The 21,765-nt window shown below is 61.4% G+C and overlaps 1 protein-coding gene across 3 annotated transcripts; it reads right to left on the bottom strand.

Annotated features, from left to right (window-relative positions):
* Positions 1-207: 207 nt before the first annotated feature.
* ATG2A (autophagy related 2A) lies at positions 208-20,450 on the bottom strand. Of its 3 annotated transcripts, none has more exons than XM_036101132.2 (41): positions 20,177-20,450; positions 17,499-17,661; positions 17,228-17,380; positions 16,968-17,070; positions 16,419-16,554; positions 16,184-16,282; positions 15,780-15,876; positions 15,527-15,691; positions 15,280-15,420; positions 14,497-14,734; positions 14,269-14,413; positions 14,086-14,178; positions 13,507-13,665; positions 13,159-13,402; positions 12,708-12,804; positions 12,428-12,587; positions 11,593-11,735; positions 11,368-11,507; positions 11,102-11,262; positions 10,291-10,441; positions 9,997-10,196; positions 9,808-9,888; positions 9,477-9,583; positions 9,288-9,380; positions 8,207-8,277; positions 7,900-7,976; positions 7,166-7,336; positions 6,937-7,063; positions 6,637-6,848; positions 5,873-6,081; positions 5,473-5,608; positions 3,990-4,196; positions 3,684-3,785; positions 3,519-3,603; positions 3,283-3,415; positions 3,124-3,196; positions 2,860-2,942; positions 2,498-2,619; positions 2,195-2,349; positions 969-1,121; positions 208-884 (listed from the first exon to the last, which is right to left on the bottom strand). In XM_036101132.2, exons 1-41 carry the CDS (start codon positions 20,345-20,347, stop codon positions 648-650), a joined length of 5,793 nt encoding a protein of 1,930 aa, XP_035957025.1. In that variant the 5' UTR covers positions 20,348-20,450; the 3' UTR covers positions 208-647. The 3 variants fall into 3 exon arrangements, with proteins under 3 accessions (XP_035957025.1, XP_035957026.1, XP_077913929.1); XM_036101133.2 differs by having other exon boundaries at positions 7,172-7,336; XM_078057803.1 differs by lacking the exons at positions 17,228-17,380; positions 17,499-17,661; positions 20,177-20,450 and having other exon boundaries at positions 16,419-16,531; positions 16,968-16,988.
* Positions 20,451-21,765: the final 1,315 nt, after the last annotated feature.

Genomic DNA, 21,765 nt, shown 5'->3' with positions numbered 1-21,765 from the left:
GCAGCGGCGAGGGGCAGAGTGCGGACGTAGGGCAGCCGGGGGGAGTGCAAGGCCGGACAGCTAGCTGGGGGCCAGTTTTAACCTGCTGGGCAGGTGTGGTGACCCCTGGTAGGAACATGGGGGATGCTGGGTAGGGAGGTGGGGATCTGGGGGAGAGCCCAGGTCAAGGCTGAGGCCGGGGCAGCGCAGGTACACAGGACGAGGGGGCCGGCGGTGGGCACAGTTTATTGCATTTCATGCAGATACTGACCCACACGCTCCAAGGAGCTTAAAAATACATTGACCCCCACAGTGTCTGTCCCCCACCTCCCCCCAGACACAGAGAGACACTTGGCTGAGTGGGGTCGGGGTCTGAGGGTCCAAGAGCCTCCGTCCCGGGACAAGGCGGCAGTGTGGGCCCAGGTGGTGGTGGAGGCGGTGTCCTTTCTCCCCAGAGGAAAGGTGCAGAGACGGGGCTGAGGCCCCAGGCAGGGAGGCCTCGTTCTCACAGCGACTGGCAGGGGGGCCAGGCAGGGTCCTTCCGGGTCCTTCCCGAGGGCCCGCCCGGCTGTGGGCCGAAAGCTCTGGGGAGGCGCAGGAGCCAAGACGCCACCGGGGCCGGCCGGGCGAGGTGGGGAGCAGCGCCCGTGGGTCCCGGCGCCCGGTGCTCAGTCCTGGCCTTCGTCCGAACGCCACTTGAGAGCGTGGTCCTTGTGTGCGTCGGGGAGGATCTGGTTTCGCATCCCCCCGAGCAGACTGGACGTGGCCTCGGTGGCTAGAATGAGGGGCTTCACCACGGTTGGGGGCAGCTGGCGGATCACGCCCCCCACGGCGCCCGTCAGCCCCTTCTGCTCGTGGCCCCGAGATGCCACATCACAGATGGTCTGAGCCGTGTCCAGGATGCCCTGTGGAAGTCGGAGGTCAGCGCAGGGGTTTGGGGGTGGGGGGGACGTGGGCGTGGGACTGGGAAGAGGGCAGGGTCTCATCACCTCTCGAACCGTGTCATAGGCCTTCGCCACACCCTCCCGGAGGTCAGCGGGCTGGTGGCCCTTTCGCAGCCTTCGCACGGAGCGCTTGTCCTGCAGGGAGCGGGGGATGGGTGCTGCTGGGGACAGGATGTCGTACACGGTCTCAGCTGTGGCCTGAGGGGACATGGAGGGCACCAGATGAGGAGAGCCAGCGCGGGCACACACACCCAGCCCCTAGGACCCCAAGCCAGCCCCAGAGGACCGTGCTGGAAGGCCTGGCCAGCCTGGGGGGGGGGTGTGGGGCATCACACCTCTGCCTCCCCCACAGCCGTGCTTTACGGGGCTGCTCCTGCATCCTGCCGATGCTTCCAGCGCCCAGGTCGGGGGGCTTCAGGTGGAGGGCATTCTCCTCATGTCCACTGGACCCCAAACCCTCCTCGGGTGGACCACCACATGTGGACCCTTGCGCCATCTGTGAGGTGCCGCCCGTGCAACTTTCTCGAGACCGAGTGCACCGTCTCCCCTACCCTGCCCCTCGTCTGGCCCTGCCAGCTCTGGGGGAAGCCCGGGCGGAGTGCTGGGGTCCCTTAGCTCACCCCACCGACTCTCATCTGCCTTCTTATGCTGGCTGCTCTGTTCCTTTTGCCCCTCACTTCTCACCCTGCCTCCTCACCTAGCTGTGCCTTTGGGGGGCTCTCTGGGGCCTGCTTATCCTTCCAGCCTCCTTGCTAGAGATCTTCCCCACGGCCTGCAAGGGGCTGGGCGTGCAGATCCCAGAAAGCCCTGAGCTCCCCCTTGCATCTGCACGCTCACCGCCCCACAGAGGCCTGCCCATCCTCGCCCTTCCACTAGCGTTCACGGCACTGAACTAGAGCTGCTCGCAGGACAACTCCCGGGCCTCCCTGGGGACCTGTCTGGGCCTAGCCGAGTGCGGGGCCTGAATGAGTGAGGGCCAGTCTGCGCCGCGGTTCTCCTGTCTGTAAACAGAGCCACACCCCCTTCCCTCCTCGTCAAGAGCTGGCCAGGAGCAGACACCCGGTGGGCTAAAAGCATGCAGGGCCCCCACCCCCCGAGGAGTTGCTGTGGGCCCCAGGCCGGTCAGTGGGCCTCTCCTGTCCATGATTGTGTCTCATAAAATGAGACTGCTCATCCAGACTGTCCATCCTTAGTAGCGCTCTGGGGACGGATCAGGCACCGTGGAGCAGACTCTCCCTGCCCTCCTGGCCTGCAAGCAGGTGCCCACTCACCTGGATAGCTTGCACCAGCCGGTTGCTGAGTTCCAGGGCGGCCGAGGCCGTGGATGAGCCAAAGGAGGCGGCCCCCCGCTGCAGCCCCCGCATGAGGCGCCCGTCCTTTCTGTACTGCTCGATGGGCAGCCAAAGCAGGTCCCGGAACCCTTGAACTGCAGGGACCAGGCTGTCAGAGATGCCCGAGGCTGTGCGGCCCGCACCGACCCTGACTTAGGACCTCCTCCCCCTACTCCTGGGGGCAGCTTCTAGGCTGCCCAAGAGTCAGAGCCGTTTCCAGAGCCCCCACAGCCAGCCACTCACAGAGCTGGACAACGGAGTGCATGGGGCCTACACCGCCCAGCAGGCCAGGCAGCTGGTTCTTGCGGATATCCTGTAGCCACTCGTTGAGAGCGTAGCCCAGCACCTTGTCCACACCCAGGAGCCTGGGAAGGGGAGAGGAGAGGAGGGTACAGGGGCAGAGCCACACACTGAGGGGTCCTGGGGCCAGGACCCGAGTGAGGTACCCCAATGCTCTCCAGCCCAGTGCAAAGGATGACTGTGCCCACTTCACAGAGTGGAAACTGAGGCACCAGAGGGGGACTTGGCCAAGGCCACACAACCAGTCAGGATATAGCCAAGGGAAGACAGGAGACTGGGGGTGCTGGAGGGGATGGGGGGCTCACCCATGTCGGCAACAAAGCCGCTTCAGCTTCAGCTCGGAGCAGTTGAGCTGGGCTAGGCCGATGAGGAGGCCAGCGAAAGTACCCTGCGGAAGGAGGGATTTGGGCTCACACGATTCAGCTCCTCGGAGCCCCTGGAGGCCGGCTCAGCAGCCACTGCTGCTGGATCAAGCCCCGGCCCCCAGAAGACGAAGCCACCCCCGGGTAGAATGGGGAGCCCCGAGAGGGATGGCCCACGCAGCCACTCTGCGGGACAGCCCCACTCACCACCTGGTCCATGGTGACGTGCTTGCCGTGGTAATCCAACCAGATAGGCACCTCGGACGTGAAGCGGAACTCCCTGGATGGGAAACAGGGAGAGGGGGCCTTTAGTGCCTGACCCCGCCCCCTGCAGCCTGGGCAAGGACCCCCAGCCTTCAGCCCTACCTGAAATAGATAGGCTGCTGCTCAGCAGAGGAGCTGTGTCCACCGCCCGCGGCCTCCTGGGAGCCGGTCATCTTTGCGTCCTCAGGCCGGCCCTCCTGGAGGCTGCTGGGCTGGACTCGGGTCTCAGGGCGAGCTAGGGTGGGGGACACCGATGGGGGATGGGCCCAGGGATGGCTGGGAGGCGGGAGGCGGGAGGCGGGAGGCCCAGGCCCTCCCCTCCCAGCTCAGCCTCTCACCCTCAGCGGACGTCTCTCCCGAGACCATAGGATTGATGCTAGCCACCAAGCTGGTGAAGAAGTCCTTGAGGAAGAGCAGGGCATCCTGCCGGGGAAGGTGCAGGTCAGAGAGGCCCAGGGGCAGTGGGGCTCACCGCGCGCTCTGCCCCCGTCTGGCCTACTCACCTGGTCCACGTTGAGCCGCAGGGGCATCAGCGAGACCCGGAGACAGCACTCGGGCCCCCCCAGGTTGGTTGTGGGGGCCACATGCAGTGCTTTGATGGTGAGCTGGGGGCAGAGGGCAAGCTCTGGGAACCCGCCGGGCCTCAGGCCCCTGCCCCCACCCTGTACCCCGCCCCCCCGGTGCTGCATCTGCACACGCTGGTCCCTCAGCTGGGCCTGCCTGAGCCCCAGCATCCTCCCAGGCTCCCACCCCCTGCTGTGTGGGCACACACGGCCCTGCCCGCGGCGGCAAGTGGGGGCGGCCGGTACCATGTTGGAGTGGGCGCGACGTGGCATCCGCTCGCTCGTGTGCAGGTATAGGAACTTGTTGATCTGGGAGGAGGCCAGCCGGTCCCGGACCTCCAGCTCCTGCACAATGAACACCTGGCGGGACAGGGGCCGCTCCTCGAGCTCCTGGCCGGGGGCCGCAGGGCCTGTGGCTGGCTCCACCGGGTACACCTCGTGCTGGAAGCTTACCTGCGGGGCGGACGGACGCCTGAGCCGGGGAGGCAGGGCCCCGCCTCTCCCAGCCCCCCTTCTGCCCCAGCCCCCCCCCAGCCCCCCACCTGGCTGCCTCCCCACAGTTGTCCCATAGTCAGTTCAAACTCCACTTGGCATGCTGAACTCTTGACCTGAATGTCTGCCCTGAATCTCCTTGCTCCGTTCCCTTCCTGTCACCTTAGAGGCCCCCGTGTGCCTGTCACCCAGCGCCAGCACCGCCCTTCTCCACACACCCAGAGGGACCTTCACACAGCACACGCCCACCCACCTTGTGCCCTGCAAACACCCCCTCGGGGCCTGGAGGGGCCCGGCCTCTCCCTCCACCTTGCTCCTGACCGCCAGCCCCACTGGCCTCTCTCCTGCCCCTCGAACAGCTCAAGGCCCTTCTCGTCTTCGGAACTTTGCCCTGGCCTTCCCTCTCCCCGCCCCAGTGCTGGCTCCCCAGCCCCACTGGCTGCAGAGAGCCCCTGAGTTTGCTCGGCACGACAGCCCCGTGCGCTGGGGCAGAGGGCCCGCACGGCCTCGCCCTCAGGAAGCAGCACCTCTGCCCGCACCGCCTCGTGTCGCCCGGCCTCCCAACCTGGGGTTCCTCCCCATCCAAATCTCTCCAGGATCGGACCGCCGTCACCGGCTCTGCGGCTGCCACCACCCTGTGCGGCCACCGTCTCTCCTGCTGACCGCATCTCACTCTAGTAAAAGCCAGAACCGTCCTGTGGTCTGCGGGGCGGTCGGCAACCTGGTTCCCAGTCAGACCCACGGCCCCTCCCGGCCCGGCTGCGGTCCTGCTGGCCACGTGGCTCCAGCACGGCAGGGATGCTCCCGGCCCCGGCCTTCGTGCTGCGCCCTCTGCCCGAACCCTCTCCCCGCCCCCTTCCACGGGTCTCTGTGCCAACAGCACCGTCTCAAGAAGACTGTGCTGATCCTCCCCGGCACTCCCTATGCCCCCTCCCTGGTTCACCTTCCCCAAACACTGACCCCAGTCCACACCACACAGATCTGGGGCTCCCTCCCCTACCACACACGTGACGGGCAAGCAGGGCTCTGTCTGCTGTGCTCGCCGCTCCCTCCATCGTCTAGAACAGCACCTGGGGTGCAGTGTGGCCGCCGCTCTGCAAGCGCTCAGGGACCTGGTGCCTGACCAGGGACCCGGAGCCAAGGGGCCGTGGTGGCATGCTGGCTGGGTGCCAGGGATGGGAGGGCCTGCCCTGTCCCCCTCCCAGCTGGCTTTCCGGACTCTGAGCCCCCAGCTCACCTTGCTGAGCTGGATCTCCATGAGGACGTGGTGCTGCCTCCCAGTGCCCCCCTGTGTACGCCAAGAGTTCTGGGGCCGGTTGGGGCCGGAGCAGCGGGAAGGAGAGCCCCTGGGGCCCATGAAGCTGCCTCTTGCCCTGGAAAGAGGGACAGGGGACAAGCTGACTCGGGGGAACCCCCTTCCTGTCAGAGCGGGCCCTTCAGCCTGGGGCAGGACACCCTCTCCAGCCTCAGCCCTGGGGAGGGGGGGTAAGGAAGGAGGAAGAACGGAGGCCATTGAGGCAAGGACACTGCTCAAGGTTACCGGCGGCTGAAGGTCAGAGCTGGCCCCCAGCCCGGGCCCCATCTCCCAGCTGGGTGGGCCCCACGCCATTGCTGCCACCTGCACCTGTCCTTCTCACCTGTGGCCAGGGTGGGGGCCAAAGTCCCGGCCCCCATAGAGGTGCCAGACGAGCGAGACCTCACGGAGCACCACACGGCTGCTAGGCACGGGGAAGTGGGCAGGCGCCCGCAGCAGGTCCGTGCTGCCCAAGGGCCGTGAGAAGTACCCGTCCTGCACGACGATGGGGCCTGGATGCAGCTGTGTCACCACGGGCTCCCCATCTCGGGGCTGCAAGGAGGGGGCCGAGTGAACACAGGTGCAGATACCGTCCCCAGTCCAGGCCACCCTCTCCCAACTTCCTCCCCATCCTCATACCTCCCCCCCATTTTGGACAAAGGATGACCGTCCTGGGCCACCATCCCCAGAAGCTGTGTCAGAGTGCTCTGTCCAGGGGGGATCTAAGTGCCCCGTGCTCTCGCCAACCCTGTCTCCCTGGGCCTGGGTCTCACTTGCATGTGACATTCCCATTGGCTCCTGGGGCCAGCCGGTCAGCACCCCGGCAATCAAATGGTTCTCCTCCCCCTCCTGCTAACCACCCTGCTCCTCTCTTTCCCTCCCCTTGATGTCCTGTCCGTCTGTCCTCGATGCCATTCTTTCTTCCTCTGGAAATCCACTTGCTCCTTCAAGGCCCAGAGTCAGAGAGACTGCCATGGACCCAGACCCACCTCCTCAGTGACAGAGACCACCTCCTACCCCTCTACCAGCAGGAGCTCTAGAAAGGTGCAGAAGGGAGCCAGCCTCTCCTACCACTTCCTGGCCCTGCCCAGCCTGCCCCCCACACACCGGGATGCCCAGGCCAGGAGCATCAAGGATGCAGAACTCGTCACTGTCCAGGGTGTCTCCATCTCCCTCTTCCTTTTCATCTTCCTTGGCCTCTGAGCAGGACCCCAGGCTGCCAGCGGGGGCCACAACAGGGGGCGAGTGGGGCTGGGCCCCACTCCGTTCACCTGGGAATAGGTAGACTGACACAGGCGAGGTCTGAGGGAGGGGGCCACCTGTGGAGACAGACACCAGTTTTGGGGGCGATGCCTGATTTGGGTGCCTGATTGTGTCCCCTGGCCCCAAAGCACCTCCGCCCCCCACCTGAAGGCTGGGTCAGCTCCCGCAAGCTGCGCTCAGTGTCCAAGAGGGCGTCGGCCAGGTCCCGCTGGTTGATGAGGGCCGTCTCCACTGGAGGGCAGGAGGGCAGGGAGGCAGGGCTCTCGGAGAGCTGGGCCGGGCAGGGGAGGAGTCATGAATGAGGGACGGGAAGGAGGGGCGCCCCTCCTCGGAAGCCAGGCCCCCGGGGGCCGCAGAGTGCCAGTGGCCTCACCTGTACCTTCTGGCCGGCGATCTCCGTGGGGCTGGGGGCCCGGGGAGGGGGGTGGAGGTCGCCCTCACTCATTACGTACTGGAGCAGGTTGACCAGCAGGGCGCAGGAGTCTGCACAGCTGTGCACGTGCACCACGTTGTTGGAGCAACGCAGTTCGAACAGCGGCTGGCTCTGGGGGCGGCGAGGGACGGGGAATGGGGCACCATCAGCCCAGGCTTCATCCCCGCCACTCACGGATAGGACCCGGCCAGGTCTTCCCGGGGCGGGGGGGGTCAGTCTGCTGCCCAACGGCCCCACTGAATGAGGAGCAAACGGAGCCCCGGGAGTGAAATCACCCAGGGAAGGAAGAGTGCACTCCCCGCATGAAAGTGGTCCAGTGCCCAGTCCTTCATCGCTCACCTCAGCCTGGCCACGTGGGGCCTGTTACCTCCATTTTACCGAGGAGGAAGCAGGCCCCACAAAGGCCGGCTGACTCCCGAGGCCCTGCTTTTGCCCTGGCTGCAGCTGCCCCCTGGTGGTGGGGTTCATATTATGGGATGCCCAGGCTAGGCCTGGCCCTTCCCAGGGGGGCCACGAACCAGAGCCCAGCATGGAAGGGCAGGCAGTGACCGGAACCTGAGCCCAGACCCAGGGAGCAGAGGGAGGAGAGAGTGCAACGGCAAAGGGTGATCCCCTGAAGGCTCCCTCGGCCCTTGCACCTGCTCTGGCTCCGGGGGACTCTGCACAACACTCACCAGTTTGCCCTCGGTGCTCCCCTTCCAGGTTTTAATCACAAGCTCCAGAAGGTCAACATCCAAGACACAGACATAATCTGAAGCAGAGAGCAAGAGAAGTTCCAGTTGCTTCTTCACGCCCAGCCCCTGGCCCACCACCAGAGCAGAGAACCTGGCGTTTCTCTAAGTGCAGCCCTTGTGCGCGTGCATGCGTGTGTGGGTGTTAAGAGCCCAGCCAGCAGCTGGGTGAGGACTTCTGGCTGCTCTGGGTGTGGCCCGGGGCTGTGGGCCCTCAGAGGAGAGGGAGCCCAGTCCAGGCCCTGCCCACCTCGCTGCAGATCCGGCGTCTCCACCTCACACTTGTCGGACAGGTATAAGGCTGAGTCGTCCAGGATGAACCTGGTGGGGAACAGGGCTGAGAAGGGCCCAGGAGCCGCTGCAGGCTGCAGCTCCATGGGAGCCACGGGGGTGGGGCCCCTAGAGACAGGCAGAGGGGCAGCCACAGGGGGTCCCAAACCCACAAGAAACTAGCGCTGGGTCCTCGCTGGCCTCGGTGTTCTTGTCCATACACTGGGGAGACTGGGCCTGTCTCCTGCGCCGCAGGCCCAAAATAGCGCCTGCTTGCTTAGGTCAGAGGGCAGGTAGCGCTCTCCAAGTATTTCCTGCTCCTCCTCATCCAGGCCTCGCAGCGGCCGCAGGAGGGAAGTGTCCTGCTCCCCCCACCCACCCACAGCATTCATTGTTCTTTCAAAGTCAGTCCTTATTTTAATGGCAACATAACACAAGCTCCTTTAAGATATTTTAAAACACAGGAATAAGAAATAATCTCTAACCATATTCCCTTAATCCCAAATTCTGAGAAAAGCGCCCTATGTATTCTCTTCATCTTTTCTGTGAAGCCACAGACATGTATACAAATAAACCTTCATAAATCTTAAAAAAACACCACCACCATGTAGAGCTTTCTGTCTCGGGTTTTCAGCACATATTGCATTACGGCATCTCTCGTGTTTTTCAATGTTATTCTTCAACTTGACTTTAATGGTCGGGTCAGCCATGTTTACTGACTCAAGTTGTCATCTGGGGGCATTTAGATTGTAAGTTTTAAATTCTACAAAGGCATCGCATTCCACCTCTGTTATCCTTACATCCTTGGAACAAGCACGTCAGTGAGCCTATCAGGTTAGAGAGCACAGATGTTTTAAGGCTCTGCTGAGGAGGTGCCCACTGTTGTCCGGGAAGGTGGAACCAATTCTCATTCCTGAGGGAGGGATCATCACCCAAATGTACAGAAAGGCACAGAGACTGAGGACACAAATCAGGTAGGCAGGACCCTGGGGAGTGGCAGCTGCAGCCTAGTTTGGGGGGGGGGGAGGATGGAAAGTGAGCTGGGTGGGGGTGGCGCATACCTGAGCAGGAAGGTGGAGGTGTCCATGATGATGTTGCTGGAGAGGGTGAAGGTCTCAGCGGTGATAAGGACACGCACAGGGAGGTAGAGGGGCCTGGGGGGGGGGGGGGTCACACATGCACTAGGGCGGGCTCCTTACACAGAGAGCCTGCCCCCGGCCCCTGGCTCTTGGCCCACCCAGGCTGGGTACCTGTAGTCCACGGCGCAGGAGAACAGGTGAGTGTGTAGGACAGTAATGACGGTTGGGGGCAGGTAGCCCAGCACTGGGTCATCAAGCACATCTAAGAACTCCAACAGCTTTGGGGGCCGGCACAGGAGGGGTACCGAGGATCAGGGGCCTCTTCCTTCCTCTAATCCCCTCCCCGCGCCCCAGCATGGCTCCCCACCTGCTGCCCATCAGCTGCTACCATACCCCTTGCCCAGGGGCTTTGCTTGGAAGTCAGCTCTGGCCCAGCCCAGGCCCCTCACACTGGCCTCCCCCCAGGTGCAGAGACCTGCCTGCCCACACCACTTTCGCTCACCTGGGAGTGCCAACTCTGTTCTGGTAAAGCCATGAAGTGGCGCAGGGTGGCCCTGTGGAGCCTCAGTGTCACCAGGAACTCCTGGAGGTGGGGCACAGTCAGCACGGGGGGAGGGGGACTAGCCCACCAGGCACCAGGGAGGCAGTTGCCCCAGCCAAGTGGGTAGACCAGAAGCAGGCACTGTTGTACCTTGACATTCTTGTGGGGGTCCAGATGGATGCGCACAGCCGTGGACAGCATGTGGGGACCCCGGCCCTGGCCCTTGGGGCCCAAGGCTCCCCGTTCGGTCACCCCTTCCTCCGATGGGTAGATGGTTGGGGCCAGCTGGGCCGGAGGAACAAAGCTGGGCAGCTCCAGGCGACTGGGCAGCAGGTGGTCTTCCACAACCGCTGGGGAGGCAGCTGGTGAGCCCCTTGCCAAGCTGGCTGACCGTCCCCTCCACCCAGAGCCCACGTCCCTCCGGCAAGTCCCCTCCTTTCACACCTCGGTGGTAGAGCTTGGCCTTCTCGGCTTCCAGGCAGAAATAGCCGAGTCCCGGCTGGCCTCGGTACTGGGAGACGCTGAAGATGGTTCCTTGCTCCACATCCAACACCAGTTCCCCGTGTGAGGTCTCTAGCCGCCTCCCAACCTCGTCCTGCAAGCAGAGCATGTGGCGTGGCCTCACCAGGGCCCTCGGCAGCCCCCGTGCCCTCAGGGGGGTGGCCTCCAGGAGCCCTGGCCTGCGTAAGACCAGCTCTCGCTCTACCCAGACTCCGCTGAAGACCTAGAGCAGCACTTGTCTTTTTTTTTTTTCTTTTTAGAGAGGGAGTGGGGAAGGGGCGGAGGGAGAGGTAGAGAGAGAAGATCTTTTTTTGGGGGGGAAGGGGGAGAGAGAGAATCTTAAGCAGGCTCCATGCCCAGTGAGGACCCCGAGATGACCTGAGCCAAAATCAAGAGTTGGACCCTTAACAGACTGAGCCACGCAGGCACTCCATCACTTGTCTCTTTTGCTAGACGGCGAGTCATCCCTGCCCTGTCTGCCATCCAGCATGAGCTAGTGCCCATGTGGACCCCTAACCTGGTGCCTTACGTACAACAGGTGCTAACGGGGTGTGATGGATGGTTGGGGAGGCATGGGTGGTCAGTGGGTGGTGGGTGGGTGCTGCTGGCCAGACAGACCACTCTCAGCCACACTGGGGTTTCTTTTCCTAGATTCCCAATTTGGAGCTGCTCACACTGGTCTTGTTCTCCTGCCAACGGTAGGTTGGGGGGGCGCTGGAGTCAGCGGGGCTCACCTCCCCAGGGCTGCCCTCACCTTAGTCTCACAGAGGGCTGTGATCCGACCCTTCAGCACTGTCACCAGTGTAGAGAAGGTACTCTGGGAGCGAGGACTTCGGGACTCAGGGGCAGGGGGCTGGGGAGCGCCTGATGCCCCTACTGAGAAGAAGTGGGCATCCTCATCATCCGAGTCTGAGTCTGGGGTGAGATCAAGGAGCCAAGTGGGAAGGAGACCTGGGAGGGCTGCCCCAGCCCTGCCCAGCTCTGGGGGCCTCAGGACCCCTGCTGGGGCATCCCTCCTACCCAGCTTGAAGGCTGACTTGCACATCTTGAAGTTGTCGTGCCAAAAGCCTGAGGGGCCTGGGAAACCAGTGGGGTGAGCGGCGGGGTCAGGGGTGGGAAGCAGGTCTGCAGGCTCCCACATGAGCAGGTCGTTGTTGATCCTGGGGCAGGTGGATGGAGAGCAGCAGTTGAGGGTGGCCCAGCCCAGCCCCTCCCCACGCTCCCCCTACCCACTTGAGTCACCACCTGTTATAGAGGCTCTCGTAGACCTCCTTGCTGGGCAGGAAGATGTGGGCGCTGGGCAGGAGCACTTCCAGGCTGCAGCGCGACAGCGCCAGGGCCCGGCTCTGGAAGGTCCTCATCTCCTCAGGGTCTCCAGGAATCACCATCTAGACAGGCGAGCGGGAAAGGCATCTGAGACATGTCAGGGCCTGCTTCTGGCTCGGCAATCAGACCCTGGTCTGCACCCTGACTTCCTATCATTCATTCATTCATTCTCATTCATTCATAGGAGCCCCTCTCTGCTGGGACGTATGACAGCCAGCTCGTGCGAAGCGCTGACTGCGTGCCAACCCTGTTATGAAGGAGGACCTCACGTGGAGTCAACTCCTTTCTCCTCGTGATAAGCCTGTGACACAGGTCATTGTATCCACTTTCAAGATGAGGAAACTCATCTGCGTAGAACTCTGAGATTAGACTAGTTCCAAGAGGACGAAGCCACTGAATGGAAGAGCCTGGATTTAAACCCAGACCTTTTGGCCCAGAGGCCAGGCCCTTAACTCTCTCTCACTCAAATCTCAGCACCTTCAGAGAAGAGGATCCTGAGGTCCAAACACACACTGTCAACAGACGGGGTTGTGATCTTCCCCATCAGGGACCTGTGCCTTCCAGGGCCTGCCCTCACCAGTGTCCTCATGCCCAGGCCCCATGAGCTGGGGTGCTTTTGACTCCCCACTGGTCTAAGATGATGGAAGAGATGAAACTCTAGCTGGTGCCAGGTCACGTCAACTGGTGCCCCAGGTGGTCTTGTCCTCCTATCCCACAGCCACCAAGTGGCTCCCCTGGGTTCCAGGGGCCTCACCTCCTCCGTCTCGTACATGGTCCTTTTAGAGGAGAAGGGCGAGGGCTCAGGCTCCCGCAGCTCACATGGACTCTCAGCTGACAGCTCCAGCAGCTCTCCCTTCTCAGGGGCCACTTCCCACTGTGTACCGCTGAGCTGGGGGCGCAGCGTCACCACTACCCTGCCAGGGCACAGGCCTGTCACTGGCCTGCAAGGCCCCCTCAGCCCCGGATCCCACCTCGGGAGCCACCCTCAGCAGCCAAGCACTCTCCTGTCCATCCCTTCCGGAGCCCCCACTTACTGGGGCAGGAAGTATTTGCGCCCAGAGCTCTTGGGATCCAGGGCTTTGGAGACCCGCAGGCAGGGGATTGGTGGCTTCTCTCCATCTTCGTAAGTGCCTGGAAGGATGAGGAGGAGTGGGGGGCTGTCACTGCTGCCCTTCCCCATTTCTTCCCCAGTGGGAGGTGGGGTTAGTGGGGGCCTGGAACCTCCATCATGGTGACTGTCCTTTACTGTTTACAGGCCTGCGCCCTCCCTCACACCCACAATCTGCAGCAGGCCAGGGATAAAGGGTCCACTCTGCCCACTCTCAGACAAGCCTGGAGACAGGCCATGCTGGTGCGTCATGGAGCTGGTGAGGCTCGAGCCAGAGTCTGCCCCGACTGTGACTCAGTCCCTTCCGTAGGCCCGGGCCCACCTCTCCCAGAGGCCTGAGGCCCTGCCCTGGGTACTGTCCCCTGGGGGGCTCTCACCATGCAGATCGGAGCAGGTAAGTTCCAGGCGGGTGGGCACTGGGGGACCAGGACCGCTGTTCAACTCTGACCGGAACTGGGGCTCACTCAGCTCCAGCCGCAGCTGCTCGGCCCGCACAGCCCGGCCTGCCCAGGGGTCCCGCTCGGGCCTCAGGTCGGCAATGGGGAAGCGCAGCTGCAGCGTGGCTCGGGGTGCTGAGAGCCGCACCACCGTCTGCTGCTCAGCAGCTGGTGCGGGCTCTGTCTGCAGGAGGATGGGGGGCATCAGAGCTGCTGCCAGGGGCCCCACCACTGTGGCTCTGAGCCAGAGGGTCCATGCCAGCTCCCTGCCCCAGCTGGGTATCTCACCAGGAGGCTGGCAGGTGGCTCAGGAGGGGGTATGGTAGCCAGGCGCAGCAGGGCAGCAAGCCGGTCCAGGGCCCCCAGCTCCACATCTGCCTGGAAGTCAGCCAGGTCCAGGGCCAGTTCTGAGTGGCAATGGCAGGCAGCGGGGCGCCGGGGTCGGCTCTGAGGGCAAGGGTGTTCAGGTCAGCGAGGACTGTGGGGTAGGTGAGGGCAGGATGGGAAGGGACCCCCTTGAGCAAAAACAAAACACAGAGCCCTCCTGGGTGATGGGAAGGAAAGTTTGAGCAGGGGACCTGGAGATCCTCACCACATTGCCTGAGAAAGATGACCATGTTTGTTTAATAAAAGCCACCGATATCTGCAGACCCGCAGGGGTTTGCCAAGATGGGCCAGGGAAGGGGCAACCAGGCCAAGAGGATGCCTTATGTAGGGCCCAGCTGTCTTCAAGGGCTCCCAGATGGGGAGGTGTGCTCTAGTTGAGCACGGGCAAAGGGGGTGGACGGTGGGAGCAGGGAAGTCACTGCGGAGGCTGACAGGTGAGGAACAGCCAAGGGCCCTTAGGCATGGGGTGAAGTGGGTTACCTTGGACATCCGGCGGAGAGTCTGTGTGTGACGCAGGTGGGCACAGGGCCGAGCTGAGGCCTGGGAACCTAGGGTGCTGGGGAAGCTCAGGATCTGGGATGGGACACAGGAGGCAAGTCAGGCCGAGCCTCCACACCCACTGGAAGCTGCAGGCCTTGCCACGTACTCGCTCTCGGCCCTCACCTCTGTGTACTCGGGCTCTGACGTGTCCCTGGGCCACAGGCACTCCAGCACCTCGAGCTGCCCGAAGTGCACCTGTGTGCTCGTAGTCCTTCGGCCCCTGCCTGTCCGCAGCTCCCAGGACAGCTGCACAGCTGTCCCCGTTAGCCTGCGGGGAAGAAGCTGGGCATCAGAGGTTGGGCTTGGGGGATGGAGGGGGTCTCTCCTTGGGCCCCTGCCTTGGGCTTGTACCGGACATGGCTACAGGGACAGGCCCTCTGGAAGCGCGGTCGGAGATGGTGGAAGTCACGGGAGCCGAAGGGCCCATCCTTGGTGGCATCAAACTCCGCAAAAAAGTGGGTGGTGAGGTCAGGTGGTCCGGAAGATGGGGCAGACGTCTGCAGCAAGGTCAGGGTCATGCCCCCCAAGGTCATCTTCACCAGCGAGTCAGGGCGCAGGGTGTCCGGGAGGGGCGTGGGGGCCGTCTTGCCTGAGAGGATAGAGGTTTCACCAGGGACTTCCCAGAGCTCGTGGGTACCCCAGGTAGAGGGATGGTCAGACACTGGGCTGCGGGCTGGGAGAAGCCCTGGCCCAGATGGACTATGACTCTGGCATGGGGCTTGGCCGGGCAGGGCTAACCCAGAGCCTCGTTATGCCGGATACTGAGCCTAGGCTCAATCCAGCCCTCTCAAGGAGCTAGAAGAAGTGGGTGATAAAGCACTCAGGCCAGCACCTGACATACATAATCTCTCAATAAGCATCGGCCAAAACATATAGCCTACGAAGGTCAGATCTTAGTACACTCTTTTTACAGAAGGGAAAACTAAGTCTCCAAGAATTTAAGTGCTTGGCCCAAGATCACGGACTTTGAAACCTGGCCTCTATCCATTGTGTTACCAGCCTCCCCTGAGCATCCCCAGGGAACCAAGTAACCCACAGTGGACTGCTAAGCATGGATGGGGGCCTCCTACACATACATGACATCACATGGGCACTGAGGCCTTTTCCAGCTCCTCTTGCCCCAGGAGCACTCACCAGTTGGGTGGGCATGGGCAGACAGCCGGCGGGGGGCCATGTCGCTGTGCACAGAGGATCCCAGGTCTACATCCGAGAGGGAGAGCTCAGAGAGGGCTGAGGCCACACTGCTCGTGAGGCCCGCCATGGAGAAGAAGAGGTCTGTGGGCCAGGGCAGGAGAGGTCAGGGAAAGCCACACTCGGCGCCCGTGACTCCTACACCCCGGCTAGCTGCCTGGACAACTGCCAGGTCTGGCCCCACACCCACCAGTGTTGTCCAGGTTGACAAGAGGATTGGTAAGGGGTTCTGGGCTGAGGGGCTCGGCCACAGCCCCTGCCTGCAGCTGCTGGTTCAGGTCCTGCTCAATCAGCCACAGGTCTTCAGCACCGAGCGGGCGGCTCTTATTCAGCTTGTCAACCAGGCCGTCAGGGTCTATGGAGGAGGACACTTCCTTGTGTCTGTCCAGCCTAGCTGGCCCCTCCCCAGCCATCCCATCCCCTGGACGGCCCAGGGGCCTCACCTGCGAGGCTCATGGCACTGAGCAGTTCTTGAAGCTGCTGGAGCTGCTGAGGCGTCAGGAGCAGGTGCAAGGAGCCCAGCTGTCCAGCCACCTCCAGCTGGGGACAGAAGGGGCCAGAGGGGCCAACCATGGAGCCTACACTTGCCACCTCGGCCCTCTGAGAGCCACCGCCCACCTGCCCTCACCCAGAGGAGGGAGGATGCCAGTTGCCAGGCTAAGCTCCGTCACCACTAGGGAGCCGTGTGACGCTGGCCACAGCTTGACCACCAAGCCTGCTTCTCTATCCAAGGAGGCAGTAATTTCTCCCACTCAATGACCCTGCTTTGTACAGGGCAAGATCAGCACTGCTGAGGAGTATTCTGAAATGGGCCACACTCCCTCCTCCACAGGGGCTGGGGACCCACCTTGGGGCCTGGGAAGGCCTCATTCTGCTTCAATTTCACTGTCAATTCCATATACCCTGAGCAGCTGCCGATCTGCAAGGGGGGTTGTGGGGGATCTTCCTGGAGGCAAAAGGAGATAGGAGGGAAGGGGTCGAGAAGATGAGGTCAGAGATGGTCAGAAGGGATGGGGCGCAGCGGGGCAGATAGGAGACGGGGATTAGAAGGGAAGAAACTGTGGGGATCAGAGCCAGCCCACCTGTGGGGGGAGCTCCTCGAAGTGCAGGCGGACTCCCGCCAGCTGCAGCAGCTTGTGCAGGAAGGCAGGAGGCTGGTGCACGTCCACTGGAGGCGCCTGGCCTGGGTCCCGCACTGCCTCATCACAGTACTCCAGTCTGCCGAGTGCAGGATCAGCCCTCGCCCCAGCCACCCCAGGCTGGAGCCCTTCTCCCCACGCAGTACTCTGTTCTAGGGGCCTGGGGCCAGAGAGTCTGGCCAGCAGAGCTGCCCCATCATAGCCAGGCCATCCTGGACCTCCATGGCCAGCCCTTGCCCTTCGGACCCTCAGTGTGTAACCTGATCCTCGGGGTCCCAGCCACCTTGGGCCTGTACCACTTTGCCCCTGGACACCACTCCAGGCTCACAATATGGTCTCCCTCCACCACAGCCACCACCGAGGCCCACCCAAGATTTGCCCTGCTACTTCCCTGGAGCCCAAGCTGGGGTTAGGGGCAGGGCCAACACCATTCAGCAGCCCCTCACTCCCCCTCATCTGCACCCCAGCCCACCCCGCTAGGCATACCCCTACCTCTGTACATGGACTTCCACTGCCACACCATGCTCCCCATCACCCGGCGAGTGCTCCACCCTCACGACAGTGTCCAGGAAGGTCACCTTGATCCTTCGCAGCACTGAGGGGTGGAAAGGGGTCTCAGGCCAGGTGGAACAGCAAGGGGCAGGCAGAGTTTCCCTGCTGGGGCAGCAGTGTGGCCATCCTGCTGTCTGGGGCCCCTGTCTTGTGGGCTATGGAGGGGCGGGCAGCAGGGTAGCAATGAGAGGCCTACTTACCAGTCTCAATGGTCTGGGCAAACATTTCCAGTCCCTCCAGGGGCTGTGGTGGCTCCGAGGGCTCGGGCAGCCCGTCCCGAAGGCACTCCTGAGCCAGCTGCAGGCTCGTGGTCATGCATGAGGCCCAACTCTGAGAGTCGGCAGCCCCTGGCCCTGTGAGTAGGAAGAGGGTCTCAGGAGAGGCAGGCCTAGTCAGCTCCTGGGTGCCCAGGCCTACTCCTTACCACTTGCTCCCCACCACCCCCCAACCCCAGCCTTGCCCTGCCCTCACCTGGGCCCCGACGAGGCTGCAGGGTGAGCTGGAGGCCTGACACGTGCACGGTGCAGTGGTCAGTGAGCAGCGCAGCCCAGGGCACGGCCACCTTGATAGAGCCCACGAAGCCTTCCACCAGCTCTAAGGGTGATTCTATGGACTCCAGCACTTCGTTCACAGACTAGGAGCAGGGAAGGGACAAAGCTGGCTCAAGGAAACCCCAAATGTGGCTGTCTCCTTGGCTGCCACACTCCTTGTTAGTCTGCTCTGACCTTGGAGAGCTCCCTTGTTCTCCCCGCCCCACCGTGTGCTACTACAGAGTTCTACCCTTGCTTTAGCTGATTCCTACTCTTGGCCCATCCAAACATCTTTCATCCTTTAAGCCAGAGGAGGGGTGCTGAAGCATGAAAAGGAGGAAGCCAGGGGCACCTGGGTGGCTCAGTCGTTAAGCGTCTGCCTTCGGCTCAGGTCATTATCTGGGGGTCCTGGGATCGAGCCCCGCATCGGGCTCCCTGCTCAGCGGAGAGCCTGCTTCCCCCTCTCCCTCTGCCTGTCGCTCTGTCTACTTGTGGTCTCTATCTCTCTGTCAAATAAATAAAATCTTAAAAAAAAAAAAAAGGGGGCGCCTGGGTGGCTCAGTTGTTGAGCGTCTGCCTTCGGCTCAGGTCATGATCCCAGGGTCCTGGGATCGAGCCCCGCATCGGGCTCCCTGCTCTGCGGGAAGCCTGCTTCTCCCTCTCACACTCCCCCTGCTTGTGTTCCCTCTCTCACTGTCTGTCTCTCTGTCAAATAAATAAAATCTTTAAAAAAAAAAGAAAAGGAGGAAGCCAGGCAGAGAGGACGGAAGGTGGCATGATCGAGGCATGGGAACAGCATGTGGAAAGGCCCAGCAGAGTGCACCCATGTTATCTCTGGGCAAGTATGGAGTTCAAGGGGAGTATGCTGGAGAGGCTATCAGAGGACCGAACTGAGCCAGAGGGGGACCCCCCCCAACTCCAAACATTTGGTGTAGCTGTACCTCTTTGAGGTACAAGGCTGAGAGCCCCTGGTTACGATTGGGGAAAGAGCACCACCGCCATCTGGGAGCTAGGCAGGAACCCACCTGCCTGCTCCGTGTGATCCCAGGTGCTGTGTGGTACCACCCAGAGAAGTTCCCAGTAAACACTTGTTGGATCCAAGAATAAACAAACACATGGCAAAACTAGAAGGCTTATAGAGGTCTAGTTGAAACTCCTTACCCAGACATCCACAGATAGGAAACTGAGGCCTAGAGAGAAGGAACTAGTTTAATCACTCAGTGTAGTGTGAGGACTACAACTGGGAGACAGGCCTCTCTCCTCACCCCATCCCAGGCACTCAGCTTCTTCTGGGGTCTTCAAGGGGGGGGCTGCAGGCTGAGTGGGTGGGAGGAGGGGCTGGCTATGAAAGCACCTGCTTTTCACCAGGGGATAACTTCTCCCTGGAGGCCAGCCCAGAAAGCAGCCTAGCTAGGAGCCATTTCAATCCCCACCAAGAGGGCAGGGCAGGGCAGGGCAAGGCAGGGCAGAGTGGGAGTGTTTTCTGGGACTGGAAATAGAAAGCAGCAGCCTAGAGGTCTTGGCCATTTCTTTCAGGCCAGTCTAAGTCAGAGGTCACAAAAGGCCTCCACTAGGATTCATAGACAAGAGGTTATCGGGAGGTGTCCCCAACTCTGGGCTTGGATGTCTCCCTCTGCCTCTACATTTGCTCAGGAAGTCCTGGCCTACCACTCAAGCTCAGCTCTTCCTGCCCCAGATTTCGTCTGCTCAGCCAGAAAATTGAGAAGCCCCTGACCCCATGCCCACCCCTGCTGCTCTGGAGTGGGGGGTTGACCCCCTGCCAGTCCTGGCCTGATGCCTCTAATTGATGGCTCCTTTGCAACTTCCCAGTTCAGATGAGTTGAGTCACTGCCCCTCACCACCCCCAGCCTCAGGCTTCTGACCCAGACCTATTCCTCCCTGCCTCCCCAGCATCTCCCCTGGCCTCCTCCCTGTCTGAAGCCAAACCTCTCCACCTTTCCTCAGGGGCTTCCCGGCAGGTAGGGAGGCCGATTCCCAAGCCCCTCCCCAAACACCACTGGGTCCATCCCACTCTCCCCAAAGCAGGAAGTAGGCAGCCGAGGCAGTCACACGAGTGTTGATCAACACGGGTGCTGACGCGGTTGTTGACATCCCGGTCCCGAGGCGAACCCCACCCACTTGGCCCAGGATCCGAGGGTCAGGAGGTCAGAGCACCTTTCCCACAGGTGCTCTCAGCAGGACTCCAGACCCCTACACCAGCCTTGCCTTACCAGCTAGCTGCAAGGCTCCAACTCTGTCACTGCCCCGGACGGGTTCTGTCAGAGGCCCCTAGTTCCTTCGCTCCCTCTTCACCTTCTCCTCAGCTCCTGAGGACCACGCTTCTCAACTCGGGCCCCAAACTCGATGTGCTTACTCTGGCATTCTCCAGACAAGTGACACCCCCTTCCTCAGCCTCAGTTTCTCCTACTGGGAAGTGGAGGCAGGGACCCCCTTCCCACCCAGCTTCTGGCTCCGAAGCCGACCAGTCGCCTGGAAAGGGCCTGACTCCACAGCCTCTTCACGCCCTCTGCCCGGTCCCCCAACCTGACCCTTCAGCCAGGATCCTCAGGTCTCTGCGCACCGCTCCCCCGCTTCCCGATCTCGGGCCTCGTTCCTCACCCAGATCTCCAGGTGGATATCCCGCAGGGCAACACTGCCCTTGTACAAGTCGAGGCTGAGCTGATCCAGGCTGAGGTGCTCCTGGAAGAAGTGACCCAAGTAGTGGTGCAGCAAGTAGCGGCATACCCGCTCTTTCACACAGTTCGACCATGGCCACAGCCATCGTGACATCTCGGAGACCGCCGGGCCCAGGCCGCCTCCGCTCGCCGCCCGCCGGCGAGCCCTGTCCGGCTTCGCTGTTCACTAGAGCCCCCGGCTGTCCCCGCCGCTTCTCTCAGCGCCAGGCCGCGCCCCCGGACCCTCAGCCACGCCCCCCACGCTCACTGCCATTCGCCATTGTAAAGGGCGAGGCCTACTGATTGGCCGCGGGGGGCGGAGTCTTCGAGCACGAAAAAGGGACTGGGCTCTCTGCATGATATAGTGCTCCCAATCTCGATTTACGCCTGCGTAAAAATTCTGTGTGGGAGGACCTTTAGCCTCCCTTCTACGGGCTCCGGGAAGGCTGGGGCTTGAGGTGCCAGCCCCGCGGAGGAATGCGCATGTGCCGACTGGTCCACCTCCTTGAGGTAGTTGGGGAGAATTTAAAGGGACAAAGTCCCATCAAACTTAATAGGAAGCTTCCCAGAGGAGTAAGAGTCTGTGTGAGAGCTCCAGCACGCGTCGTAGAAACAATTAAGTGAGTAAGCATTTGCATTTTACAAAACGCTTTACCGTCTTTTATCTCATTCAACCCTTATAATCCTCTAAGGTGTCGATTTTACAGATAAGAAAACCATCTTACAAATAAGAAAGCAAATTTGTAAAGGTTGTTGTAAATCCATCACCAAGGAAATCTTTTTTCACCCCTCCTCACCTGGAATCCCGATCAGGAGATTTACCCACCCTCCCTTCTCTCTGCATTTGGTCAGGCCTCCAGCTCCTCTGAAAAAAACGATGGTTTTTCTTATCTCTAACCTAAAATTAATAACGAAAGGATTTTAAATCCCTTGAGCAGGGGTCTATTGTTTTTGTACAATTTTTATTTGCTTTTTTCTTTTTTTTTTACATTTTTAAGTAGTTGAAAAAAATCCAAAAAATAGGATTTCATGACACATGAAAATGTCATAAAATTCACAGGTGAGTATCCATAAAGTTTTAGTGGAACACAGGCACACTCACTTGATTAAGTACTGTCTGGGGCTGCTTTCTTGCTACAGCAGCAGAGTTGAGCACTTGGCGCAAGGTGGGGGGGGGGTAACTGCAAAGCCTCAAATAATTGTTTTCTGGCCATTTACAGAAAGTTTGCCAACTCCTGCTCAACAGGGTTGGTCACCCAAGCCCTCTTACATCATGGGTGACTTAACGGATACCCAAAGGTAATTATAATCCTATTTTAGCCTTACAGGGAGGGGGACTCTACTGCAATCTAATGCTAAAAGTAAGCCTGAAGCAAGGGCAAACACCCTGGCCTGAGGGGCAGGGACCTGGAGTCCAGTCCTGTGTGGCCTAAGGCAAGTCACTGTCCCCCAGGAGCCTGTTCTATCCCCTGTAACCTGGGGTTGGGTTAGTAGGTGGTAGAGCTCGTTTCCTTGGAAGGGACTAAGGAATAA

This window comes from Halichoerus grypus, chromosome 11, assembly GCF_964656455.1.
Source record: "Halichoerus grypus chromosome 11, mHalGry1.hap1.1, whole genome shotgun sequence".
In the NCBI taxonomy this organism is placed as follows: Eukaryota; Metazoa; Chordata; class Mammalia; order Carnivora; family Phocidae; genus Halichoerus; species Halichoerus grypus.
This window is presented reverse-complemented; position numbering and strand designations above follow the sequence as displayed.

Excerpts from the sequence above, each read along its gene's own strand:
- ATG2A (XM_036101132.2), bottom strand. The coding sequence starts at position 20,347 with ATGTCACGATGGCTGTGGCCATGGTCGAACTGTGTGAAAGAGCGGGTA. Across the intron at positions 12,805-13,158 it reads TACCTGCTCCGATCTGCATG|GCACTTACGAAGATGGAGAG; the intron begins GTGAGAGCCCCC and ends TCATCCTTCCAG. Across the intron at positions 5,609-5,872 it reads GGCCCCCACCCTGGCCACAG|GGCAAGAGGCAGCTTCATGG; the intron begins GTGAGAAGGACA and ends CCCTCTTTCCAG.